Source organism: Saccopteryx leptura, chromosome 4 (assembly GCF_036850995.1).
Source record: "Saccopteryx leptura isolate mSacLep1 chromosome 4, mSacLep1_pri_phased_curated, whole genome shotgun sequence".
Lineage (NCBI taxonomy): Eukaryota > Metazoa > Chordata > Mammalia > Chiroptera > Emballonuridae > Saccopteryx > Saccopteryx leptura.
Window position 1 is genome coordinate 218,429,225 of NC_089506.1, and position 27,600 is coordinate 218,456,824.

Below are 27,600 nucleotides of genomic sequence, written 5' to 3' on the forward strand. Positions count from 1 at the left end.
GGACACCCCCTCCCTCACAGCGGGCACAGGGCACCCCGCCCGTCACAGCGGGCACAGGGCACCCCCTCCCTCACAGCGGGCATAGGAGTTTTAAACAGTGTTGTTACAATTACGTTGGTAGATTTGTTTTGACAGCCTATTTCTGAGTATGACTAAGATTTTACTTTTTTCTAGGTTTATTTTAAGCTTTTAAAATTTCTTTTATGACTGGTTTGGAACAGATTACACCTCACGGTCACGGTGTGGGGAATGTCGTCAAATCCCGACAAGATGCATAACGTCACTCATCGTGACTGCTGGCAAGCTGGTGCCGGCCGCTGGGATGCGCCTGCCCACGTTTTTTGAGAGACAGGAAGGGAGAGAAATGAGAAGCATCAACTCATAGTTGCATCACTTATTTTTCATTGCTTCTCACATGTGCCTTGACCAGGGGGGCTCCAGCCAAGCCAGCGACCCTGTGCTCAAGCTGGAGGAGCCCTCACTCCAGTTGGCGACCTTGGGGCTTCAAACCTGGGACCTCGGTGCCCCAGGCTGACGCTCTGTCCACTGCGCCACCGGTCAGCGCCCGTAAGTCTTAATGGGCAAATACAAACAACAGACCACGTTTTACACAAACACATTTTATATGAACAATGCAAACGAATAAGGAAAGCCTGATGTCTGGGCCCCTCCCCAGCGCAGGGCCCGGGAGGACGGAGACCGAGGGGCAGGGCTCTGGGTGCTGGTGCGGCTGCTTCTTGCTTTGGGAACCGCTCCCTGGGTGGCTGCGTGGGCAATACTGTATCTGTCAAGTGTAGGACACCCATGCGGTTCTCTGAAAGCAGGTTACACCTCGGCAGTGACAGCAACAGAAATGTCCCCAGACTTCCCACTGCCCAGCTGAGGTCCGAGCTCCCCAGCTCACTGACGAGGACCCTCCCGAGGTCGTGCCCACCTCTCTCTAGAGTCTGCAGATCACAGTGTCTAGAGTCCCAGTCACGACATGTGTGTCACAATTGGGCTGTTAGGACGAGCGACAGCAGCTCGTGTGCATGGAGCAGCAGGCCCTGCACATGCTCTGCCCTTTAGCCCTGTGAGGACAGTGTCGCCCTGTATCCAAAGACCCACCGGCCAGCGTCACATGGGTGGGGACTTAGGCTGTGCCACACACACTGCCTGCTGCTTCCCACACTTCCGGCCTGGTGACGCCCATGGCACGCAGTGTGGCCTGTAATGCGCTTCGGGGCTCTCACCCGCCGGCCTGTGCACACACCTGGCCCGGTGCTCGGCCCCGGTGCGGTAGGCTTCTTCAGGGCACAGGCCCCAGCAGCTTGTCCCCGGACGCCGGGACCCGGCGCCAGGCCGGCACGGCGCAGGCCCTCCGTCTCATCTGGCTACGACCACCAGAAGCTGACCGAGAAGCTCAGGTCCAGGGCGCGCACGTAGTGCCAGTACTTAACCGGGATGAAGAGGATCTCCCCGGGGGCCAGCACGCAGGACAGGAACGGGGCCTCGGCAAACCTGGGGAACTTCTCCAGGTCGGGGCTCTCCACGTCCACCTGAGGAAAGCAAGAGGTCACCGGCCTGCGCCCCAGAGACGTGACGTGCCGGTGGGGACGGGGCCGGGTCGCCCTGCGTCCTACCTGGCTCGTGTTATGAAGAAGGTGCGTGTCGTGAGGGTATAAGGCTTCGGACTCCTGCGGGGAATACAGCCGGATATACTTCCGCCCGAGCACCTGCGAAGAGAGCGCCCCGTCTCGGGCCCTTGGCCACCGCCCACTTCCTCCCGAGCCCCTGGACCTGCCCCTCCCGCATGCTGCCTCCCCGCTCACCCCCCGCCCCGCGGGCCCATCCCCCCACGTGCTCAGCGCCCGCAGCTTTCCCTCCGGGTACATGATGAACTAGCAAGTCCGCCACTGCAGCCGGCGGCTAAGCACCTGGCTGTGACCATCACTAAGGGCGTTGGGGGTGGCACTTGACCCGCACAACGGGGAGGGGGCTATAGCCCCATTTCACAGATGAGCACGCGGGCTCGGCAAGGCTGAGCGCCGGCCAAGGGTACAGAGCTGACAGGTGACAAGCGGCGTCCACCCCGGGCAGGAGGCCCCTGTGACAGGCCGCCTGGCTGGACGCGTGCTCTCTGCTCAGCCCGCTGCGTAGGAGAAACGGAGGCGGCTCCACAACAGACCTCTCTCCCCCTTTGCCCTCTGGGTCCTGGAGAGCCACTTGGGGCTGAGGCGCTGCTCCTGTCTGGAGAGGTCTGGTAGGGAGAGGTGGACCTGGTTCCGACGGAGGGCGGGCGGGGCAGCCCTGCTTGCGGGGGCGGGGCGCCTGCTCCTTGAAGAGCCGCAAGCCCAGCAGCTCCGCCCCACGCCCCCAGGCCTGGTCCACGCCCCGTGGTGGTTCCCCTCTCCCGAGCCAGGACTCCCACCTGGACTAGGAAGTTCTGCTGGGGGTCCTGATGAAGAGGGGAGACGGTGCCCGCGGGCCCGAACCAGGCGTTGATGGTGATCTGCTCCTCGTCCCCGTCGCCCAGGCAGCAGTAGTCGGGGATGCCGATGTCCTCGCGCAGCTCCGGGACCTGCGCGCATCAGGCGTCAGTCAGAGCGGGCCAGGGAGGCCGAGAGCCGCGGTGGGACCCTCCAGCCCAGGGGTCAAAGGGCTCTCTGACAGAGGGGCCAGAGACACTGTACTCTTGTGCGATACCACGACCGTGTCCGCAGTTTGCTGTACAGGAACTTGAAAATCAGTTAAAAAAAATCAACATAATTACTAGGGAAACGTTATACTTTTCAGATGTTTCCCTGTTACACGCATTTTGTTTCCCTAAAAAAACTGGTAACAGTGCTTTGTATTTGTACTTAAAGATAAACCAGTGGTAATATTCTAAAAAGATGATTTTAAAAATCAAGTAAAGGAACAAACAACAACAAAAAATGGGATTAACGATCCAATCTCTGAAGGGGAAGATTTTCCAGGTTGACTCATGGTAATGCAGTCACAACTGGCACCTGTTAAGTGAATTAATTATAGAGACCAACAGACTAGGACATCTACCTGAACTAACTGGTAAATAAGGGCTAATGTACACACTTCATACAAAATAATAAGGATCCCATTATCCAGGACAAAAATGAGATAATACAAATGAGTTAGATACAAGGGCGGCGTTAGTGCCATCAGCAAAGAAATCTAAGTGAAATGTCATTATTTCCCACTTATAAAAACAGCAAAGATTTAGGAAGTGATAACACCCGGGGGTGGTCAGGATGTGGTGGAGGGTCGCCCGCATGCAGGGCTGCTGGTGCGTCACGGCTGAGGCATTCAGACAGCACCGCGACCGAGTGCCGGCGTCCGCAGAGGCGTCTGTGTTTCTCTGACCCAGATGGACCTGAGCTTACAGGGCGCAGGGGGCTGCAGAGGGCAGGCACTGCTGGCTCCCCTGCCCCGGGCCCCACGATGTCAGTGCGTCTGACAAGATGCATTTTGAGACTGAAGGTGGCCCTGGCCAGTGGCTCAATGGATAGCACATTGGCCTGGCATATGGACATCCTGGGTTTGATTCCTGGTCAGGGCACACGGGATAGGCGACCATCTGCTTCTCCTCCCCTCCCCTTCTGCATTCTTTCTCTTCTCCTTCCACAGCCATGGCTCAAATGGTTCGAGCAAGTTGGCCCCGGGTGCTGAGGATGGCTCCATGGCCTCACCTCAGGTGCTAAAATAAAAATAGCTCGGTTGCCAAGCAACGGAGCAGTAGCCCCAGATGGGCAGAGCATTGCCCTGTAGGGGCTTGCTGGGTGGATCCTCGTTGGGGCGCACTTGGGAGCCTGTCTGCCCCCCCCAACATCTCACTTAAATTAAAAAAAGAAAAAAGAAAAAAAAGATTAAAAAAAAAACTGTACTGAGCACTACGAATGGCTGGAATGCTCAGTACTTGAAGACCGTCTCAAACAGCCTGTGAAGACAGAAATGTTGCTGTGTCCCCTGCTTCGGGTTGGGGTCCCCTGTGCTGGCAGGGGTCCTTGAGCCATGTGCAAGGTTTCTAAAGTCCTCCGGGACCCTCCTGCCACAGCAGTTTCCCCACTGGGATCACCCCGTATCTGGCCCCGTGGGGCGCTGAGAAGCTGACTGGCGCCTGATGACATCATCAGGATTTCTGAAAGGTAACTGTTTGATGTAATCAGAACACTGGCCACGGATTCAGAGATCTCAGAAGAACCACCCAGCAACTCAGTGCTGAATCCACCTAGTGCAGCAGCCAAAACAGTCCAAAGCAGAGGTCTCTGGGAGGAAAGTCGGTGAGATCTCTGGGTGAGAAGTACTGAGTTGGAGCCCCGAGCTTCAGGTGGGCAGATGAGGTCCAGAAATAGAGGCCTGCCAGGGGCCCCTCTGCCCCGGCCTGGTGCCCGCGGGCCGGGCTGCTCAGACTTTGCCCCAGTGCGCTCTGAACGGAACACCTCTGGGGTGCCAGGCAAAGGCTGGTGGCCCTGCCAAAACTCCTCTAAAACAGCTGCAGACTTTGCTTTCTACTCTTAAGACGGCTTCCTCTCATTCTAGTCACGTGGAAGGCGGCCACTCCAGGGCAGGGAGCCACGCTCCCCTGTGGCTTCAAGGGGCCCCGGGAGGCTGTGCCCAGTGTGACTGAGGTCAGGGGAGGGGCCGGTCTTTGGGACCACACAGCAGGAGGCAGGACTTGGAAGTCCTAATGTGGGAGACCAGGAAAAGAAGCCCACCCAGCCCAGCGGAACCTGGGATCCCCGTCAGGACAGACAGTGAGGGCGGCGCTCACTCAGCAGCAGGCACAGCGAGCTGGCAGACGGGCCAGCCCATGCCCGGCTCTGGGCCTGACCCCACTGGCCCCACCTGGCCTTGCCTCCTTTCCAGAGCTGCCCTCCCTGGGCTTTCCTGCTGAGCCCCGAGTGTCTCTGGCTCTGCCGAGACCACAGCACAGTCTCTCCCGACTCCTCCGCTTCAGCTGACGAGGTGGCTGCTCGCAAACCTCGGCATCTTCCTGACTGCACCTTCCCCTCAACCTCCGTCCACCCACCAGGTGCAGGGCCGGCGTCCACGTGCACCTTACACCTCTCGTCCTCGCGCCACCTGCACCTCGGGGCCACCGCATCTGCCCACAGGACCTTCGCCTCCAGAAAGGGGCCAGAGAGGCGGGGCCCACCACCCTGCAGCTTCCCATCACAATCAGAAAACTGCCCTTCCTCACTCCGCCACCGACTGCTCGACCCCGCCCACTGCTCGACCCCGCCCACTGCTCGACCCCGCCCACTGCTCGACCCGCCGGCAGCTTCCCGCCCCTCGTGCACTCGCTCCCGGAAGGCGAACATTCACTCCTGTCCCCGGCCGGCCCCTTCTCCAGCCTGCTCTCATGGCTAGCCACTGCGCAGCTTTGGGATCGCTGCTCAGATGTGGTGACCTTCTTGGGACACCTTCCTTGACTCCGATCCGGAGCCCTCTCTGGCCACCACCTCCGGGAAGGCGCCATCTGATGTGCTGGGTTTGGGCCCCCGGGGGCAGGGCCGTGGTCTGACTGCTCCAGCCTGTACCCCAGGGCAGAGCCCGACAGCTGGTGCACAGGAGCTGACGGAGAAGCCCATTCCCGCTGCACCCGTGGTTCTGGCCCAGCCACGCCCTGGGCACTGAGGGAGGAAGGGAGTGTGGGACCAGGGAGGGACTGGACAGGGAGCCGGACTGGTCAAGTACTTCCCGGGTGAGCCCTCCTGACTGCTCCAGTGTCCTAACTAGACAGCTTGGAAAACCCGGGGCGCAGTGACTCCTGCTGCACAGGACCTTGTTCTCTCGTTCTGTTCGCATTTAACAATGACGTCTAGCCCTTCTCATGACGATGAGCGAACGTACCCATCGCAGACGACGTGGGGACGGCAGAAAAGGGACAGAGAATCCACTCAGCGCCCACAGACCACCACGGCTGGGCTTTCGTGGCCTTCTCTTGTCCTCGGCACAGCCGTACACCCCTCCCACTGCCCGAGGCCAGGCGGTCCACGCCCCCGGCCATTTTGGGGGCTCCGTGTTGGCGGCCATGTTCATGACCTTGAGCCCTGCCCCTGGGCCCTGGGAGGGAGCTTGCATGGCTGGCAGCGGCCACACTCTGCACTCCCTTTGCAGGGACTGATCTGTGACAGAAGGGCCGGAGCAGCACCTGTGCTCCCTGTGCCCTGTCTGTCTGCTTGCCCTGGCCACTGGCCCTCGCTGTCCCACTGGAGTCTTTTGGAAACACCACCGCCTACTGGCGCCCCTGCTAGAAGCCTCACAGGGCTCGTGACGTTTTCTAGATCAATCCGGTCTCGGCCTGGCCCTCAGGTGCGCCCAGTTTGGCCTCAGCCTCCCTCTTCGCCTTTCCTTGCTCCGCAGTTCTGGACAAACCCTCTCAGGCTGGTGGCTGTGCCCAGCACGCGGGTGTCCACTCTGCCCCTCTGGGCCTCTGTGCGAGATGCGCTCCCTGGGGGTGCCCTGGGCCCTGCTGAGCCCCCCCTTCCTCTGGGCTCCACTCCAGCCCCTCCCCGTCCAGCCCTCAACAAGTCTGTCCTGAGGGCCTGTACTCCAGCCAGCCAGGGCTGGTACCAGAGAACAGAACAGGCCCCACCAGGAGCACCAGGCCAGGGGCGGGAGACAGCCTCCTGGGAGACAGTAGGGCGGTGTCAGGGGTGGTGAGGGCGGGGCCGGGGCGGTGAGGGCGGGGCCAGGGCGGACTCAGGGGTGGTGAGGGCGGGGCTAGGGCGGTGTCAGGGGTGGTGAGGGCGGGGCCGGGGCGGTGTCAGGGGTGGTGAGGGCGGGGCCGGGGCAGTGTCAGGGGTGGTGAGGGCAGGGCCGGGGTGGTGAGGGTGGGGCCAGGGCGGGGCCAGGGGTGGTGAGGGTGGGGCCAGGGCGGGGTCAGGGGTGGTGAGGGTGGGGCCAGGGCGTGCCTAGGGAACTCTGGTGCATGGAGGGCAGTGCCTCGCTCTCTCTGGGTCAGGTCAGAGTCTGCTGCCCAAGCCTGGCTCCCTGGGGCTCTCTCCTGAACTCGACTGCATGCCCCAGAGGTCACCGGACACTTGCGTATTCAGCCCCACCCCATGCTGGGGCCCTGGGCTCAGCTCTCTGGCTCTCAGGCCTGACGCCTGGCCTGTACTCCTCCTGCTGACCTGGGAGATGCACAGGCCCCCCCCCCCCCCCCCCGCTCTGTGCAGGGGCAGCACCAGGGGGTGCAAACAAGGCTGCTAAGCCCTTTGCTGCCCTCTGGGGTAGGTCCGAGCCCAGGAAGTGAGGAGGGGAGGGGAGGGGAAGGGAGAGGAAGGCCAGAGGCGCGTGGCCTGACTTACCTGGTCAAAGAGCTGGTGCTGGGCCAGGTACCCGACGTCCCTTGGCTGATCCACGGGAGGAAAACCGGAGGCAAACGAAAAGCCCGTTAGCAGTGATATTAGTGGTGAAGGACGCCCTCCAGGCGCTACTGCTGCTCAGCTGGCTCTGAGCGCCTGCCACTCCTGCCCCAGCCCCGGGACCCCCAGGGCCTGCCCCTCTGTCCTGCTGGTCCCCTCCTCCCACCCAGCGGCCAATGGGATCAATCCCCTCCTGGGCAGGGCTGGCTGATGGGGACACTCAGGACTGGGCACTCCTCTGCCACCGAGGTGGCCTGGGATTTGTCACCCTGTCCCAGGGCTCAGCTTCCTCAGAAACGGAGGGGCAGCTGTGTCTGCGAGCCCACTCCTGTGCTGTGGACACTGCCGAGTGAGCCTCCCCTCGCACGGTCGTCACGTCTCTTTATCGGAGGTGTGAGCTGAGACCGCCGAGGAGTCTGAGCAGCCATTGTGAGCCGTGGGGAACGCACACAGGCTGTGTGCTGAGGGCATCCACACCAAGCGCTCAGAGGCTTGGGGTCTGAGCAGTACGACTGACCGAGGCAGTGGCGAAAAGACAGGCTTTGCTTTGTAACCTTTGATCACCATGACTCTGTACACAGGAGTGTCCCTCAGAATGCCACATTGTGGATGTCCACCACCGTGGACGGCCACCACCATGGAGGAAGGAAAGCCCTATCTAAACAAGAGGTGGCCAGTGCTTCGTCTGGCCAGAGGTCAATGTGGTTCTGGAAGCTTCCGAGGCTGGTGGGAACGACAACTTTGGTGGCAGAGACTTCAGTGGCCGAGTGGCTTTGGTGGCAGCTGTGGTGCTGGTGGGTGGGTGGCAGTGGGGATGGTGACAGTGGATTTGGTAATGATGGAAGCAACACTGGAGATGGCAGAAGCTGCAATGATTTTGGCAATTACAACAACCAATCTTCAAGGTCTGGACCCGTGTAAGGAGGAAATTTTGGTGGTAGAAGCTCCGACCCCTATGGTGGTGGAAGCCAATACTTTGCCAAACCACAAAACCAAGGTGGTCGTGGCAGTTCCAGCAGCAGCAGGAGCCAAGGCGGTGGCAGACGGCATAATTACTGGCGGGAACAACGCTTAGCAGGAAAGGAGAGGCAGAGAAGTGACCTGAGGTCACAGGTTACAATGGGTCTGTGAACTCAGCCAAGCAGTGGTGGACGGCCCGCGGCTCCAGAGAAGACACGCTTAGACCAGCGTTCTCCCACCGCCCGTCTGCGGACTGGTCCGCGATGCTACAGGAAGATGACAGACCCAGTGATCACAGCTGAATTCGCTCAAGCTCAGGGTGACTTCTGCCTTAGTGGTCCTTGAAACAATTCTCTTATTTTCACAGGACTCCACACGGGAGAAGGCTGAAACCCACTGTTTTAGACAGTACTCGTGAATGGGCAAAACATTTGAGGACTGTAACTGTGACTAATGCGTGATCGGTTATTTTTGTTTCTGTTCTGTGGAAAGTGTGAAGCATTCCAAAAAAGAGTTTTAATGTAGAATTTTTTCTTGTTCATAGACTAAATGTAATAGTTTAATCATGACACTGAATAAATGTTTTTCATTAAATGTGCTCTGTAAAGTGAGTCCACGCTGAAGCCATCTTGGTAAGTCACCCCAACAGTGGGAGGTGAGAATTCCCTCCGGGTGCTGCCCGGTTCCATGGGAAGTTTATTTACAGCCAGCTGGGCACAGCAGCCATTGTCTTCAGAAACCTGGTGTACTGGCATTGGCAGTTACTGTGTTGTGATCTGGAGTTCCCTGTTAAAAGGGCCAGCCAAGCAGACAGAGTCATGGAGTTTGTTTGGTTATTAATGATTGTTGGCACGTCCTATGCAATATCTAAATTGAGTTATGGTACCAATAAAATTATAGATGGGAATGAAGCTTTTGTATTACCCATTATCATGTGTAATCAATAAATGATTTAATATCTTCTTGGGAAGAAGAGGTTGTACACACATGATGATTTTTAAAAATAAAAACGGAGCCCTGGCCAGTTGGCTCAGCGGTAGAGGGTCGGCCTGGAGTGTGGAAGTCCTGGGTTCGATTCCTGGCCAGGGCACACAGAAGTGCCCATCTGCTTCTCCACCCTTCCCCCTCTCCTTCCTCTCTCTCTCTTCCCCTCCTGCAGCCAAGGATCAACTGGAGCAAAGTTGGCCCGGGCACTGAGGATGGCTCCATGGCCTCCGCCTCAGGTGCTAGAATGTCTCCCTTGCAGCAGAGCAACACCCCAGATGGGCAGAGCATCGCCCTCTGGTGGGCATGCCGGGTGGATCCCGGTTGGATGCATGCGGGAGTCTGTCTCTCTGTCTCTCCTCTTCTAACTTCGGGGAAAAAATAAATAAATAAAAAAATAAAAAAAATAAAAAAGGAGGCCCTGGCCGGTTGGCTCAGGAATTCCACTTAGTATGTACCTGAAAGAAACCAAGACGTGTGTCCACACAAGAACTTGTGCGTGAATGCTCACGGCAGGCGTTTCCGTACCAGCCAGAAGCGCACGCCATTCAGTGGCCATCAACCGATGGAAGGGTAAACAAAGTGTGGTCTATCCACACAGTGGAGCAGTACTTAGCCATAAAAAAGAGTGAAGTGCAGGAAAGACAAATGCCACAACATGGACGGACCCTGAAAACACGACACCACTGACAGGAGCCAGACGCCGAGGCCGCGTACTGTCTGATTCCATCTATACGAAGTGTCCGGGATGGGCGAGTCCACAGACACAGGAGCAGGTCAGCAGCGGCTGGGCGTGCGGGGAGAAGGGCGTAGCGGGCGCTTTTACGTAGTCTGAGGTTTCCTCCAGGTGGTGAGAATGTTCTGGAACTACAGTGCTAACTGTTGCACAATCTTAGAATGTATGAAATGTACAGCAACAACAAAAGTTTTTGAACTGAGTCCCTCACGTCATGTCCGCCCACCTGCCTTCCTGGCTCTGGCCCACCCACGGACAGGGACCGAGGACTGACCACCCGCAAACCTTCCATGTGGGGCACGGAGGTTATCTGCCCAAATGGAACGTGCTCCCCTTGGACAAAGGTTAGGAGAAAGGCGTCAGCGTGACAGACCTCGTTCAGGATGTACTTGCTGATGAACTCGTTGACCGTCATGAGTCTCTGGGACCATTCCTCATCTGTGTACCTGGAGCCAACTTCCACCGGGACAGTCCGGCAGCCGGCGATCTCTTGGAGGTACTCCACACTATTAGAAAGAGACGCACCGTCATTTCAGCACTATTGCTGGTGCCTGTGGGCATGCGACATGCTTCAGACCAGCCTCCGGTCGGCATCACGGTCTCCCGCGGCCGGGCACCTGCAGCGCAGAGGGGAGGCCCCGTGCCCGCCCGGTGCCCTGCGGCTCTGCAGAGATCCCACAAATCCTGTCCACCACAGGTCGGGCCGTGGGCTCCATTTCCCCCCAGGCCGGCGCCTTCTCTCTCCGATCACCTGTCACTGAACTGAGTAAATGGCCGGCGCACAGGGTGCAGTGAGGTGCTTGGGGTCTCAACTCTGGTGGCCCGGTGCTGACCCCAGACCCTGTCCGTTACAGACCGGGTCTTTACAATTCCATGTGGCCTCTCTGAGCCTTTGTTCCCATTGCAAGATGGTGGTGACGGCCAGACCTGTCCCACAGAGAGAGAGGAAACCTGGGAGGTGCCTGTGTGGGCGCCTGGCACGCCCGGGGCCCAGGGAAACACACACTGCGGGTCTGCGGGGATCATGGCTCCCGCCTCAGACCCCGCCTGTCTCAGAGCCCCCTGCACACAGCTCCTGTCTCAGAGCCCCCTGCACACGGCTCCTGTCTCAGAGCCCCCTGCACACAGCTCCCAACTGTCTCAGAGCCCCCTGCACACAGCTCCCGCCTGTCTCAGAGCCCCCTGCACACAGCTCCCGCCTGTCTCAGAGCCCCCTGCACACGGCTCCCAACTGTCTCAGAGCCCCCTGCACACAGCTCCCGCCTGTCTCAGAGCCCCCTGCACACAGCTCCCAACTGTCTCAGAGCCCCCTGCACACAGCTCCCAACTGTCTCAGAGCCCCCTGCACACAGCTCCCAACTGTCTCAGAGCCCCCTGCACACGGCTCCCAACTGTCTCAGAGCCCCCTGCACACGGCTCCCAACTGTCTCAGAGCCCCCTGCACACAGCTCCCGCCTGTCTCAGAGCCCCCTGCACACAGCTCCCAACTGTCTCAGAGCCCCCTGCACACGGCTCCCAACTGTCTCAGAGCCCCCTGCACACAGCTCCCGCCTGTCTCAGAGCCCCCTGCACACAGCTCCCAACTGTCTCAGAGCCCCCTGCACACAGCTCCCGCCTGTCTCAGAGCCCCCTGCACACAGCTCCCAACTGTCTCAGAGCCCCCTGCACACAGCTCCCGCCTGTCTCAGAGCCCCCTGCACACAGCTCCCAACTGTCTCAGAGCCCCCTGCACACAGCTCCCGCCTGTCTCAGAGCCCCCTGCACACAGCTCCCAACTGTCTCAGAGCCCCCTGCACACAGCTCCCGCCTGTCTCAGAGCCCCCTGCACACAGCTCCCGCCTGTCTCAGAGCCCCCTGCACACAGCTCCCGCCTGTCTCAGAGCCCCCTGCACACAGCTCCCAACTGTCTCAGAGCCCCCTGCACACAGCTCCCGCCTGTCTCAGAGCCCCCTGCACACAGCTCCCGCCTGTCTCAGAGCCCCCTGCACACGGCTCCCAACTGTCTCAGAGCCCCCTGCACACAGCTCCCAACTGTCTCAGAGCCCCCTGCACACAGCTCCCAACTGTCTCAGAGCCCCCTGCACACAGCTCCCGCCTGTCTCAGAGCCCCCTGCACACAGCTCCCAACTGTCTCAGAGCCCCCTGCACACAGCTCCCGCCTGTCTCAGAGCCCCCTGCACACAGCTCCCGCCTGTCTCAGAGCCCCCTGCACACAGCTCCCGCCTGTCTCAGAGCCCCCTGCACACAGCTCCCGCCTGTCTCAGAGCCCCCTGCACACAGCTCCCGCCTGTCTCAGAGCCCCCTGCACACGGCTCCTGTCTCAGAGCCCCCTGCACACGGCTCCTGTCTCAGAGCCCCCTGCACACAGCTCCCGCCTGTCTCAGAGGCCCCTGCACACGGCTCCCGCCTCAGAACCCTGCCCGTCTCAGAGCCCCCTGCACACAGACCCCACCTGTCTCAGAGCCCCCTGCACACGGCTCCCGCCCTCAGACCCCGCCTGTCTCAGAGCCCCCTGCACACAGCTCCCGCCCTCAGACCCCGCCTGTCTCAGAGCCCCCTGCACACAGCTCCCGCCCTCAGACCCCGCCTGTCTCAGAGCCCCCTGCACACAGCTCCCGCCCTCAGACCCCGCCTGTCTCAGAGCCCCCTGCACACGGCTCCTGTCTCAGAGCCCCCTGCACACGGCTCCTGTCTCAGAGCCCCCTGCACACGGCTCCTGTCTCAGAGCCCCCTGCACACAGCTCCCGCCTGTCTCAGAGCCCCCTGCACACGGCTCCTGTCTCAGAGCCCCCTGCACACGGCTCCCGCCTCAGAACCCCGCCCGTCTCAGAGCCCCCTGCACACAGACCCCGCCGTCAGACCCCGCCTGTCTCAGAGCCCCCTGCACACGGCTCCCGCCGTCAGACCCCGCCTGTCTCAGAGCCCCCTGCACACGGCTCCCGCCCTCAGACCCCGCCTGTCTCAGAGCCCCCTGCACACGGCTCCCGCCTGTTTCAGAGCCCCCTGCACACGGCTCCCGCCCTCAGACCCCGCCTGTCTCAGAGCCCCCTGCACACGGCTCCCGCCTGTTTCAGAGCCCCCTGCACACAGCTCCCGCCGTCAGACCCCGCCTGTCTCAGAGCCCCCTGCACACGGCTCCCGCCCTCAGACCCCGCCTGTCTCAGAGCCCCCTGCACACGGCTCCCGCCTGTCTCAGAGCCCCCTGCACACGGCTCCTGCCTCAGACCCCGCCTGTCTCAGAGCCCCCTGCACACAGCTCCCGCCGTCAGACCCCGCCTGTCTCAGAGCCCCCTGCACACAGACCCCGCCTGTCTCAGAGCCCCCTGCACACGGCTCCCGCCTCAGACCCCGCCTGTCTCAGAGCCCCCTGCACACAGCTCCCGCCGTCAGACCCCGCCTGTCTCAGAGGCCCCTGCACACAGCTCCCGCCTGTCTCAGAGCCCCCTGCACACGGCTCCTGTCTCAGAGCCCCCTGCACACGGCTCCCGCCTGTCTCAGAGCCCCCTGCACACGGCTCCTGTCTCAGAGCCCCCTGCACACGGCTCCCGCCTGTCTCAGAGCCCCCTGCACACGGCTCCTGTCTCAGAGCCCCCTGCACACGGCTCCCGCCCTCAGACCCCGCCTGTCTCAGAGCCCCCTGCACACGGCTCCTGTCTCAGAGCCCCCTGCACACGGCTCCCGCCTGTCTCAGAGCCCCCTGCACACGGCTCCTGTCTCAGAGCCCCCTGCACACGGCTCCCGCCCTCAGACCCTGCCTGTCTCAGAGCCCCCTGCACACGGCTCCTGTCTCAGAGCCCCCTGCACACGGCTCCCGCCTGTCTCAGAGCCCCCTGCACACGGCTCTCGCCTGTCTCAGAGCCCCCTGCACACGGCTCCCGCCTGTCTCAGAGCCCCCTGCACACAGCTCCCGCCCTCAGACCCCGCCTGTCTCAGAGCCCCCTGCACACAGCTCCCGCCCTCAGTCCCCGCCTGTCTCAGAGCCCCCTGCACACGGCTCCCGCCTGTCTCAGAGCCCCCTGCACACGGCTCCCGCCCTCAGACCCCGCCTGTCTCAGAGCCCCCTGCACACGGCTCCCGCCTGTCTCAGAGCCCCCTGCACACAGCTCCCGCCTGTCTCAGAGCCCCCTGCACACAGCTCCCGCCTGTCTCAGAGCCCCCTGCACACGGCTCCCGCCCTCAGACCCCGCCTGTCTCAGAGCCCCCTGCACACGGCTCCCGCCCTCAGACCCCGCCTGTCTCAGAGCCCCCTGCACACGGCTCCCGCCTGTCTCAGAGCCCCCTGCACACAGCTCCCAACTGTCTCAGAGCCCCCTGCACACAGCTCCCGCCTGTCTCAGAGCCCCCTGCACACAGCTCCCGCCTGTCTCAGAGCCCCCTGCACACGGCTCCCAACTGTCTCAGAGCCCCCTGCACACAGCTCCCGCCTGTCTCAGAGCCCCCTGCACACAGCTCCCAACTGTCTCAGAGCCCCCTGCACACGGCTCCTGTCTCAGAGCCCCCTGCACACGGCTCCCAACTGTCTCAGAGCCCCCTGCACACAGCTCCCAACTGTCTCAGAGCCCCCTGCACACAGCTCCCGCCTGTCTCAGAGCCCCCTGCACACAGCTCCCGCCTGTCTCAGAGCCCCCTGCACACAGCTCCCAACTGTCTCAGAGCCCCCTGCACACAGCTCCCAACTGTCTCAGAGCCCCCTGCACACGGCTCCTGTCTCAGAGCCCCCTGCACACGGCTCCCGCCTGTCTCAGAGCCCCCTGCACACGGCTCTCGCCTGTCTCAGAGCCCCCTGCACACGGCTCCCGCCTGTCTCAGAGCCCCCTGCACACGGCTCCCGCCTGTCTCAGAGCCCCCTGCACACAGCTCCCGCCCTCAGACCCCGCCTGTCTCAGAGCCCCCTGCACACAGCTCCCGCCCTCAGTCCCCGCCTGTCTCAGAGCCCCCTGCACACGGCTCCCGCCCTCAGACCCCGCCTGTCTCAGAGCCCCCTGCACACGGCTCCCGCCTGTCTCAGAGCCCCCTGCACACAGCTCCCAACTGTCTCAGAGCCCCCTGCACACAGCTCCCGCCTGTCTCAGAGCCCCCTGCACACAGCTCCCGCCTGTCTCAGAGCCCCCTGCACACGGCTCCCAACTGTCTCAGAGCCCCCTGCACACAGCTCCCGCCTGTCTCAGAGCCCCCTGCACACAGCTCCCAACTGTCTCAGAGCCCCCTGCACACGGCTCCTGTCTCAGAGCCCCCTGCACACGGCTCCTGTCTCAGAGCCCCCTGCACACAGCTCCCGCCTGTCTCAGAGCCCCCTGCACACAGCTCCCGCCTGTCTCAGAGCCCCCTGCACACAGCTCCCGCCTGTCTCAGAGCCCCCTGCACACAGCTCCCGCCTGTCTCTGAGCCCCCTGCACACGGCTCCCAACTGTCTCAGAGCCCCCTGCACACAGCTCCCGCCTGTCTCAGAGGCCCCTGCACACGGCTCCCGCCTCAGAACCCCGCCCGTCTCAGAGTCCCCTGCACACAGACCCCACCTGTCTCAGAGCCCCCTGCACACGGCTCCCGCCCTCAGACCCCGCCTGTCTCAGAGCCCCCTGCACACAGCTCCCGCCCTCAGACCCCGCCTGTCTCAGAGCCCCCTGCACACAGCTCCCGCCCTCAGACCCCGCCTGTCTCAGAGCCCCCTGCACACAGCTCCCGCCCTCAGACCCCGCCTGTCTCAGAGCCCCCTGCACACGGCTCCTGTCTCAGAGCCCCCTGCACACAGCTCCTGTCTCAGAGCCCCCTGCACACGGCTCCTGTCTCAGAGCCCCCTGCACACGGCTCCTGTCTCAGAGCCCCCTGCACACAGCTCCCGCCTGTCTCAGAGCCCCCTGCACACGGCTCCTGTCTCAGAGCCCCCTGCACACGGCTCCCGCCTCAGAACCCCGCCCGTCTCAGAGCCCCCTGCACACAGACCCCGCCGTCAGACCCCGCCTGTCTCAGAGCCCCCTGCACACGGCTCCCGCCCTCAGACCCCGCCTGTCTCAGAGCCCCCTGCACACGGCTCCCGCCTGTCTCAGAGCCCCCTGCACACGGCTCCCGCCCTCAGACCCCGCCTGTCTCAGAGCCCCCTGCACACGGCTCCCGCCCTCAGACCCCGCCTGTCTCAGAGCCCCCTGCACACGGCTCCCGCCTGTCTCAGAGCCACCTGCACACAGCTCCCGCCTCAGACCCCGCCTGTCTCAGAGCCCCCTGAACACAGACCCCGCCTGTTTCAGAGCCCCCTGCACACAGCTCCCGCCGTCAGACCCCGCCTGTCTCAGAGCCCCCTGCACACGGCTCCCGCCCTCAGACCCCGCCTGTCTCAGAGCCCCCTGCACACGGCTCCCGCCTGTCTCAGAGCCCCTGCACACGGCTCCCGCCTCAGACCCCGCCTGTCTCAGAGCCCCCTACACACAGCTCCCGCCGTCAGACCCCGCCTGTCTCAGAGCCCCCTGCACACAGACCCCGCCTGTCTCAGAGCCCCCTGCACACGGCTCCCGCCTCAGACCCCGCCTGTCTCAGAGCCCCCTGCACACAGCTCCCGCAGTCAGACCCCGCCTGTCTCAGAGGCCCCTGCACACAGCTCCCGCCTGTCTCAGAGCCCCCTGCACACGGCTCCTGTCTCAGAGCCCCCTGCACACGGCTCCCGCCTGTCTCAGAGCCCCCTGCACACGGCTCCTGTCTCAGAGCCCCCTGCACACGGCTCCCGCCTGTCTCAGAGCCCCCTGCACACGGCTCCTGTCTCAGAGCCCCCTGCACACGGCTCCCGCCCTCAGACCCCGCCTGTCTCAGAGCCCCCTGCACACGGCTCCTGTCTCAGAGCCCCCTGCACACGGCTCCCGCCTGTCTCAGAGCCCCCTGCACACGGCTCCCGCCTGTCTCAGAGCCCCCTGCACACGGCTCCCGCCCTCAGACCCTGCCTGTCTCAGAGCCCCCTGCACACGGCTCCTGTCTCAGAGCCCCCTGCACACGGCTCCCGCCTGTCTCAGAGCCCCCTGCACACAGACCCCGCCCGTCTCAGAGCCCCCTGCACACAGCTCCCGCCCTCAGTCCCCGCCTGTCTCAGAGCCCCCTGCACACAGCTCCCGCCTGTCTCAGAGCCCCCTGCACACGGCTCCCGCCCGTCTCAGAGCCCCCTGCACACAGACCCCGCCCGTCTCAGAGCCCCCTGCACACAGACCCCGCCCGTCTCAGAGCCCCCTGCACACGGCTCCCGCCTGTCTCAGAGCCCCCTGCACACAGCTCCCGCCCTCAGTCCCCGCCTGTCTCAGAGCCCCCTGCACACAGCTCCCGCCTGTCTCAGAGCCCCCTGCACACGGCTCCCGCCCTCAGACCCCGCCTGTCTCAGAGCCCCCTGCACACGGCTCCCGCCTGTCTCAGAGCCCCCTGCACACGGCTCCCGCCTCAGACCCCGCCTGTCTCAGAGCCCCCTACACACAGCTCCCGCCGTCAGACCCCGCCTGTCTCAGAGCCCCCTGCACACAGACCCCGCCTGTCTCAGAGCCCCCTGCACACGGCTCCCGCCTCAGACCCCGCCTGTCTCAGAGCCCCCTGCACACAGCTCCCGCAGTCAGACCCCGCCTGTCTCAGAGGCCCCTGCACACAGCTCCCGCCTGTCTCAGAGCCCCCTGCACACGGCTCCTGTCTCAGAGCCCCCTGCACACGGCTCCCGCCTGTCTCAGAGCCCCCTGCACACGGCTCCTGTCTCAGAGCCCCCTGCACACGGCTCCCGCCTGTCTCAGAGCCCCCTGCACACGGCTCCTGTCTCAGAGCCCCCTGCACACGGCTCCCGCCCTCAGACCCCGCCTGTCTCAGAGCCCCCTGCACACGGCTCCTGTCTCAGAGCCCCCTGCACACGGCTCCCGCCTGTCTCAGAGCCCCCTGCACACGGCTCCCGCCCTCAGACCCTGCCTGTCTCAGAGCCCCCTGCACACGGCTCCTGTCTCAGAGCCCCCTGCACACGGCTCCCGCCTGTCTCAGAGCCCCCTGCACACAGACCCCGCCCGTCTCAGAGCCCCCTGCACACAGCTCCCGCCCTCAGTCCCCGCCTGTCTCAGAGCCCCCTGCACACGGCTCCTGTCTCAGAGCCCCCTGCACACGGCTCCCGCCTGTCTCAGAGCCCCCTGCACACGGCTCCCGCCTGTCTCAGAGCCCCCTGCACACGGCTCCCGCCTGTCTCAGAGCCCCCTGCACACGGCTCCTGTCTCAGAGCCCCCTGCACACGGCTCCCGCCTGTCTCAGAGCCCCCTGCACACGGCTCCCGCCCTCAGACCCTGCCTGTCTCAGAGCCCCCTGCACACGGCTCCTGTCTCAGAGCCCCCTGCACACGGCTCCCGCCTGTCTCAGAGCCCCCTGCACACAGCTCCCGCCCTCAGTCCCCGCCTGTCTCAGAGCCCCCTGCACACGGCTCCCGCCCGTCTCAGAGCCCCCTGCACACAGACCCCGCCCGTCTCAGAGCCCCCTGCACACAGACCCCGCCCGTCTCAGAGCCCCCTGCACACAGCTCCCGCCTGTCTCAGAGCCCCCTGCACACAGCTCCCGCCCTCAGTCCCCGCCTGTCTCAGAGCCCCCTGCACACAGCTCCCGCCTGTCTCAGAGCCCCCTGCACACGGCTCCCGCCTGTCTCAGAGCCCCCTGCACACGGCTCCCGCCTGTCTCAGAGCCCCCTGCACACGGCTCCCGCCTGTCTCAGAGCCCCCTGCACACAGCTCCCGCCCTCAGTCCCCGCCTGTCTCAGAGCCCCCTGCACACAGCTCCCGCCCTCAGACCCCGCCCGTCTCAGAGCCCCCTGCACACAGCTCCCGCCCTCAGTCCCCGCCTGTCTCAGAGCCCCCTGCACACAGCTCCCGCCCTCAGACCCCGCCTGTCTCAGAGCCCCCTGCACACGGCTCCCGCCTGTCTCAGAGCCCCCTGCACACGGCTCCCGCCTGTCTCAGAGCCCCCTGCACACGGCTCCCGCCTGTCTCAGAGCCCCCTGCACACGGCTCCCGCCCTCAGTCCCCGCCTGTCTCAGAGCCCCCTGCACACAGCTCCCGCCCTCAGTCCCCGCCTGTCTCAGAGCCCCCTGCACACAGCTCCCGCCCTCAGTCCCCGCCTGTCTCAGAGCCCCCTGCACACAGCTCCCGCCCTCAGTCCCCGCCTGTCTCAGAGCCCCCTGCACACAGCTCCCGCCCTCAGACCCCGCCTGTCTCAGAGCCCCCTGCACACAGCTCCCGCCCTCAGACCCCGCCTGTCTCAGAGCCCCCTGCACACAGCTCCCGCCCTCAGACCCCGCCTGTCTCAGAGCCCCCTGCACACAGCTCCCGCCCTCAGTCCCCGCCTGTCTCAGAGCCCCCTGCACACGGCTCCCGCCCTCAGACCCCGCCTGTCTCAGAGCCCCCTGCACACGGCTCCCGCCTGTCTCAGAGCCCCCTGCACACGGCTCCCGCCTGTCTCAGAGCCCCCTGCACACGGCTCCCGCCTGTCTCAGAGCCCCCTGCACACGGCTCCCGCCTGTCTCAGAGCCCCCTGCACACAGCTCCCGCCCTCAGACCCCGCCTGTCTCAGAGCCCCCTGCACACGGCTCCCGCCCTCAGACCCCGCCTGTCTCAGAGCCCCCTGCACACGGCTCCCGCCTGTCTCAGAGCCCCCTGCACACGGCTCCCGCCGTCAGACCCCGCCTGTCTCAGAGCCCCCTGCACACGGCTCCCGCCTGTCGCAGAGCCCCCTGCACACGGCTCCCGCCTCAGACCCCGCCTGTCTCAGAGCCCCCTGCACACAGCTCCCGCCTCAGACCCCGCCTGTCGCAGAGCCCCCTGCACACGGCTCCCGCCTCAGACCCCGCCTGTCTCAGAGCCCCCTGCACACAGCTCCCGCCGTCAGACCCCGCCTGTCTCAGAGCCCCCTGCACACGGCTCCCGCCTGTCTCAGAGCCCCCTGCACACGGCTCCCGCCTGTCTCAGAGCCCCCTGCACACGGCTCCCGCCTGTCTCAGAGCCCCCTGCACACGGCTCCTGTCTCAGAGCCCCCTGCACACAGCTCCCGCCCTCAGGCAGGCTGATGGACAGCCCTTCTCGGCGGGCCCCCTCGTGTTGGAGAAGACGCACAAACACGCGTGGGGGTGGCTCAGCAGCTGTCCACCGGGTGTGTCTGCTGAGTCTGAGGCAGAGCCACAGGCCCCGGGGGAGGGGACGGCCATCTCCGGGCCCCTGAATTTCTAGGACCCCCCGGGTGGCCCCTGAAGTCCTCATCAGAAACAGCTCAGGGCAGCCAGTGGGGAAGCCCCAGAGCACGGACTGCCGATTCCTGTCCAGCCCTCGGCCCCCAGCCCGGGGACTGGCGGTGAGCGTCCAGGGGCTCGGCTGGGGAAGGCGGGGCGTGGTGTTTGGCGTGCTGGACTGGGGTCCACGACCACCCACCTCCACTTGCTCATGCAGGGCCAGTGGCCGGCCACGCCCTCCAGGACCGCGGGCCGCTGCGGGACCAGGCAGCGCTCCCGGAAGCACTGCAGGGACGGGCGGTGGAGCCGGGGCACGGCTTCCTCGGACCTCATCTCCGGAACCGAAGCAGGGCCGTTCCTGGCTTTCTGTTTAGAATGAGAACAAAACACAGTGGCCACCACCGAGGACAGACGGAAACAGACACTCTCCTCCAGGAAGTCACCGCTGGCGGGAGAGCTTAGGGTCGCTCATGACACTTACTGTGACGTCTCTTATCGTTAGTTACGACTACTGCTACTACGACCCTTTACTTCTCGGGAGGTGTTTTTTTGTTTACCAGGTCATTTCAGATGTTGGTCCAATGATAAAAGTAACGTGTTGCTCTCACAGCGATTCAGCAGTGGAGGAAAGCCCGCTGTCCACACTCCTCCGTCTCGCAGAGGAGCACGCCTTCTCAGTACCTAGGTCCTCTGCCACCTTCCCAGACACACCCCGTCCACGGCGGCAACTCACAGCGAACTAGCAACTCCGCCTCTTCCACCCGGTAACTTATCTAAAGCGGTTTCCCTGTGGCCACCAGTCCCTGCAAGGTCTCAGGAGTGGCTGCACAATTCACTTCGCCACCTCTCAGCGGGCGACCCGAGTGACTGCCTCTGAGCTTCTGTTTTCTCGTCTGCTGAATGACCGGGAAACAAGCTCTCGTGTGTGGGGTACCCGGGATGACCGCAGGGCACGTGTCAGCATCCTCTGTCCCCACTGCGGGACCCTGAACCAGTCCCTGACGTTTGCTGCAGCGGCAGCAGTGGCCGCTGCCACCCCTTCCTGCAGACGAAGTGCCGGGCCGCACCCTCGCCTACGCTCTTCCCTGTCCCAGCCCTCCGTCTGCGGAAGGCAGTTACGTCCCCATAGCCCTCGTGAAGCAGCTGCCCCCACCTTCCACAGCCTCACGACACTGTACGTGCCAGGAGGACAGGGTCTGGGCCCTTCCGTACCATCACCTCGCAGCTGGCACCCCTGGCCACCGCTGGTGCTCAGTAAAGCTGCTGAGCAAAGCTCCTCTTACCGGCGAGGGCACGGAGAGGCCGTGACCCGTGCCTGACTCACCGGCAGTGAGCTGAGGGCGGTGTGGGAGTGGGAGCCCAGGCAGGCTGGCCCCAGCGCTGAGCTCTCAGCCCCAGCTGGCCCACCGCCCCACACTGCCCACACCAAGAGTCCCGCCTTGGGCAGGAGGCCACGTCCACACGCCTTCGGGACAGACTTAGCACAGGGAAGGTGCTGGAACCCCCAGGCCCAAGGAGACAGCTCATCGTCCTCTGACCTGCACGTCTGCCTGCCCTCTGTGACGCCAATCAGCTCACCGAGTCCTTAGCTCCACAGCACCCCTGGCAGCACTGGGCACAGTGTATACTCCCATTCAATAGTTTCACAGCTGGCCCTGGCCGGTTGGCTCAGTGGTAGAGCATTGGCCTGGCGTGTGGAAGTCCCAGGTTCGATTCCCAGTCAGGGCACACAGGAGAAGCGCCCATCTGCTTCTCCACCCCTCCCCCTCTCCTTCCTCTCTGTCTCTCTCTCTCTTCCCCTCCCGCAGCCAAGGCTCCCTTGGAGCAAAGTTGGCCAGGGCGCTGGGGATGGCTCTGTGGCCTCTGCCTCAGGTGCTAGAGTGGCTCTGGTTACAACAGAGCAACACCCCAGATGGGCAGAGCATCACCCCCTGGTGGGCATGGTGGGTGGATCCCGGTCGGGCACATGCAGGAGTCTGTCTCTCTGCCTCCTCGCTTCTTACTTCAGAAAAATACCAAAATAAATAAATAAATAAATTCCATAGCTAAAAATGACTGCCTGTTTTTAATTTTTTTTAAACCAGAGATAAGGTAGAAGATTTCTGCACACTCTGTAAGCAATGTGCTGCCTCCCGTGAACAGACTTGCCCAGGGCAGTGAGTGAGGTGGGTGTCAGCACGGGATTGAAAGCCTCCTCGGCACAGCACGTCCGTGTCTTCGGGTCCCCTTTGCCACGTGCACTCCCACGCCGGCAGGCACCCGTGGCCGATCTAAATGGAGGCCTGAGCAGCCAGTCCCGGGAAAGGAAGGCCGTGGTATCTCCCCCAACCTCAGCAGGGCAGAGACAGTGGCAGCCAGAAAGGTGGGCGCTGCTCCGACCAGCTGTCCAAGAAGCTGCTGAAGGAATGGGCTGGCCGGTGGCAGCTGTCACCCGCACGACCCCTCTGAGCTATTTCTCTCCGGAACGAGGCTACCAGCCTCCCTCTCCCTCTCCCTGCTTCCGCAGAAAACGGAAGAAATAACTGAGAAATTGGATGGAGCTGCTCCATTTGCCAGTCCGTGGAGATGCTACTTCCCGCTGGGGGTCCGCACGCATACGCCTCACCTCGGGGGAGAGGCGCCTTGTTACCTCTCTGGAGCCTGGGCTGCCGGATTGTGTCAGGTGTGGTCGCTGACAACCCGCCACATACCTTTGCGCTGGGCGGCTCCTGGCTGGGGCCGCGGGCAGGCCGCTTCCCGGAGAGGAGGTGCGTCTGCAGGACCGCGGCGACCTTCGTGAGGACGTCGTCAAGGATGGCCGCCCCCATCAGCAGGCCCATGTCGCAGACTTTCAGGGCTGCCGCCACGCCGGCGGCGCCCCCGGGGTCTTCACACAGACACACGGCTTTCAGGAGGCAGCCGAAGGCGTAGAGCCGGCGCCAGTCCTTGTCCACGTCCCGCCACGGCCCGCTGTTGAGCCGCTCCCAGGCGTAGTCCAGCACCGCCTCGCTGGTGCGCCGACACTCCGCCCGCGCGCCCCCGTAGAAGAGGCTGGCGGCCCGCTGCAGCAGCGTCACCGCGCTCCTCTCCACGCGGTCCCCGAAGTCCAGCCGCAGGTCTTCCTTCCTCCGGGGCAGGAGTGCCCTCAGGGCCTCCCGCAGGGCCCCGGTGCCTGCTCGGCCGCTGCCCTCCGCCATCGGTCCTCTGCCAGCTCAGACTGAGGGCTGCTGGAGGAGTAAACAGAACTTATAGCAAAACACCATGATGGACACTTGAACCCCTCCAATTTTATTTTTATAGAATAAAATTTTTATTTTATAAAATAAAGCAAAAATAAAACCGAAGTGAAAAAGCTAGCTCTATGATGACATCCAGTGGCCAAAATGTCAACCACTAAGACGTAAAATACACCCAGACAGGGAGACCAAGCAGACTTGGGGCCCGACGGCTTCCCACAGCTTCTGGCACTCGTGCTTTGTAACACACAGCCCACCCGTGACAATTCTTCAGCAACAGTCGTCTCTGTTGGCATAACTCTGTAAGGGCAGGGCCCTCATCTGTCTGGGGTCACCACGTTATCTTCAGGGCCTGGCACGATACCAGGCACGCCGCGGGCATAGGATAAGTATTTGCTCTGAGAGGAACACACATGGTCTTTGTCTGGAATACTTCCAACACCCCTCCTCTCTGGCCAACACCTACCCAACCTTCAAGGCCCACATTCAGTGCTCCCAATGCTGCCCTGGGCGAAGCCTGCGAGGCTCTCGGACAGTGTTCTCTGTTCCAACAGCCCTTCAGCTTCTTTTACAGCAGTTGTCACATGTCTTACACGTCTCTCTAGTATAGAGCTTGAGAGCTCGTCCAAGGCAAGAACGTTTCTCTATGTTCCTTTGGAACCTATGAACAGCCTTGCTCACAGAGACACTCAATCAAGGCTATTGAAAAAGTGAGATCTCAACTTCTCAGGAAGAAACTTATAATACAGTGTGTCTGTAAAATCATGGTGCACTTTTGACCGGTCACAGGAAAGCAACAAAAGACGATAGAAATGTGAAATCTGTACCAAATAAAAGGAAAACCCTCCCAGTTTCTGGAGGGTGATGTGGCAGCATGTGCGCATGCGCAGATGATGATGTAACACCGTGTATACAGCGGAGCAGCCCATGGCCATGCCAGTCGAGATGTGGACGGTACAGAGGAAAGTTCAGTGTGTTCTGTGGCTCGCTAAATTCGAATCCGTGACCAAAGTGCAATGTGAATATTGGTGCGTTTATAACGAAGCGCCACCACATAGGAATAACATTTCTCGGTGGGATAAGCAGTTGAAGGAAACCAGCAGTTTGGTGGAGAAACCCTGTTCTGGTAGGCGATCAGTCAGGGACAAGTATGTATAGGCTATACGGGATAGCTACCTAAGGAGCCCTAAAAATTCTGTGCATGAGCCCACATCGAACTGCACTGAATAGGTATGAAACTGGGAGAGTTTTCCTTTTATTTGGTGCAGATTTCACATTTCTATCATCTTTTGTTGCTTTCCTGTGACCGGTCAAAAGTGCACCATGACTTTACGGACACACTGTACATAAAACCTATTCAGAAGGTGCCTTTGGTGACATTAGCCTGAGCATTATACACTGCTCACAAAAATTAGGGGCTATTTCAAAATGAATATGAAGCAATAAAAGAAGCATTTGATTTTTTTCTTTTATGAAACAAGAACATCAGAAAAGCAAACGACAAGTCAAAGAAAGTTGTTTGATTATGCAAATGAGATGCAAAACCATCTTTTATTTCATTGGTGAAATGCACTCTACAAAAGGCTGAAAGCACTGGAGTATCTGCACGTTCCCTGATCCCCTGATTTTTGTGAGCAGTGTATATAGATAGCAGCTCCTTCCTTAGATGTCAGTATTAACACGTGAATACCTTCTATTGCTCAAAATTATGATTATATATAATTACAGGACCATGATAAACTGGGATTATTCTAGGCAAATTGAGCCACATGGTCAACCTAATTATAGGCCACAAGAAAAAGTTTGAGTGGCCTTGTCTTTCCACTTAGAGTCAGTCTCCTACAGCTTGACAGGTATTGGCCTTAAAAGACCTTATTGGTCACAGAAGGCTTTTCTAAAGTGGGTGGGGGTAGAGCTGTCAGCTACAGAAACTGCCCGACTGGTCTTGTGTCCTGGCTTTATAAACAGGCCTTCCAGACCGCCACATTTATTGGCCTCATTACAGCTTTTAGGGGAAGGTCAGATACAGGCTGCATAAAATAGCTTTTCTCAGTGGCCTGTGTCTTGCCTTCTCACATAAAGGTCTGTTTGTTGGTATATGAAGTGATAATCTTGGAAAGGGGGTTAAGATGCAGTTAGGAGCTAACCCCTGAGTACCCTTTGTCCTTGGCTTTATAAATCAGCTTATTGTGAACCTTATAGAACAGTGGTCCCTAACCTTTTTTGGGCCACAGACTGGTTTAATGTCAGAAAATATTTTCATGGACCGGCCTTTAGGGTGGGACGGATAAATGCACAAAATAAAATTATGCGACAGGCGTAAAAACTGTGATATTTTAAAATATGTATATAATTGTCGAACTTACGAGATAAGCGTCAAGAGTGAGTCTTAGACAGATGTAACAGGGAATCTGGTCATTTTTTAAAAATAAAACACCGTTCAGACTTAAATATAAATAAAACGGAAATAATGTAAGTTACTTATTCTTTCTCTGCGGACCGGTACCGGTCCGTGGCCCGGGGGTTGGGGACCACTGTTATAGAAGGCTTCTCACTGGTCACATTAAACACCATCCAGAGTGCACAGTGTAAGCTGGCTCTTGGTTAGCTGTTAGTAAAGAGCCCAAATGGGTTTCTGTCAAATATAAGATAAATCCTTCTAGGAAGCTACCAGTCATCCTAGAATTCTCTTCAATTATCTTTAAGAATCTAAAGCACTTCTCAAGAGTAGTCTATACATTGGTTGGGTGAAACGGCTTCTTGGGGAATCACCGTGTATCCCAGAGAGTGTCCAGCCAGCCTTATGACACAGCTGACCTGGAACAGCTGGTCCCCAGACTGCCTTCCACGCTGCGGCCAGCACATAGCGCAGCATGTACCAGCTCTCCCTGGCTTTCTGGGGACAGGCTGCCCAGAGAGTTTTGTAATTTCTTCAATTTTATTATGGCAGCATCCCACAAAAGCTGCAAAAATGAGAGCTTTCTAGAGAGCTCTGTAAAACCTTCCCGAAAGCTTAATTCACTGGCATTAGGTACCTTTTGAAACTGAAGGTCTTTATGACTTTATATTTAGTTCTAAATCCGAGCTCTAGAAATCACCCCCCCCCCCATACATTCCTCAGAGACCCATCCTTTCCCCTGGATAATCAAGAACAGCCCCCTTTCCACACACCCCTCCCCCCCCCAGCCGTCCCCCGGTAGAAGAGACAGTAGCCTGAACCTGACTAGTGGTCACTGGTGTGGACCTCTGGCAGGACAAAGATAACCTCTTGACCTAAGTTATGTTTCGACTCCCGAATCCTAACGATGGCATGACTCCCTGGCTACTTTCCCATGAGGCGGAACAGAGGGACCAGGCAAAGGCCTCAAGCCCTGGAGATTCGTGACCCTCACCTCACCTCCCGCCAATCAGCACCCAGCACCAGGAAAGCCCCAAATCCACGGGTGTCTTGCGGTTCTGCCCTACATAATCTGTCACCTACACGCCCTTCAGCTTTCGCGCATTATCTTCCTATTCTCCTGGAGGGCACCACCCACCCAGCCATCAATAATAAAACAGCCAGTGTTCGTCCACCGCGGTCCCCGTGTCTGCCGGTGTGGTCCCAACCCCTCTCCCCCTCCTCAGGGGACAGTTACCCCTAAACATGGTGACTCACGATTCTTTGTACCCTGGGGGCACCACGCGATACCCCTGCGGGGTAACTCCTACCGGGTGGGAAAGCCCTGTCCTGCTCCAGCGTCCACGCACGGCCCACCTGCTCCCTCCCGCCGCTGCACCTGCCACACCCACCCTCCACGTCCCTGCCCTTCCTGGTGCCTCCCCGGCTCTGCCGGGCCACTCAGACCCCCACGACTGACGGGTTTCCAGTCGACCCAGTTTCAGGCGGAAGGAAAAAGGTCGATTGGCCCGGGAGCTACCTGCCAGGACAGCGCGGGAAGAAACCAAACACAGCGGAGGCGCACTAGAACCGCATCAAAGCGAATCCGGGCAGCACTGCGCAGGCGCACAATAGCCTCACTGAACGCATGCGCAGAACGAAATTCTGAAATAAACTTGCTACTCACGCACAGGTCCTGGCCCTTACCTGCGGCTCTGGAACGTTCGAGAGCCGCTCACCGGCATTCTCAGAGCGCA

General features: G+C 61.3%; 1 protein-coding gene across 6 annotated transcripts; it reads right to left on the reverse strand.

Moving 5' to 3' along the window:
- Positions 1 to 395: 395 nt before the first annotated feature.
- Positions 396 to 27,600, reverse strand: KDM8 (lysine demethylase 8). 6 transcript variants are annotated; one of them, XM_066383377.1, is made up of 8 exons: positions 27,384 to 27,455; positions 22,942 to 23,457; positions 20,451 to 20,617; positions 10,421 to 10,553; positions 7,311 to 7,355; positions 2,411 to 2,560; positions 1,623 to 1,676; positions 396 to 1,538 (listed from the first exon to the last, which is right to left on the reverse strand). In XM_066383377.1, exons 2-8 carry the CDS (start codon positions 23,425 to 23,427, stop codon positions 1,374 to 1,376), a joined length of 1,200 nt encoding a protein of 399 aa, XP_066239474.1. In that variant the 5' UTR covers positions 23,428 to 23,457; positions 27,384 to 27,455; the 3' UTR covers positions 396 to 1,373. The 6 variants fall into 6 exon arrangements, with proteins under 6 accessions (XP_066239474.1, XP_066239470.1, XP_066239469.1 ...); XM_066383373.1 differs by lacking the exon at positions 27,384 to 27,455 and adding an exon at positions 27,551 to 27,600 and having other exon boundaries at positions 398 to 1,538; positions 1,623 to 1,715; XM_066383372.1 differs by having other exon boundaries at positions 398 to 1,538; positions 1,623 to 1,715.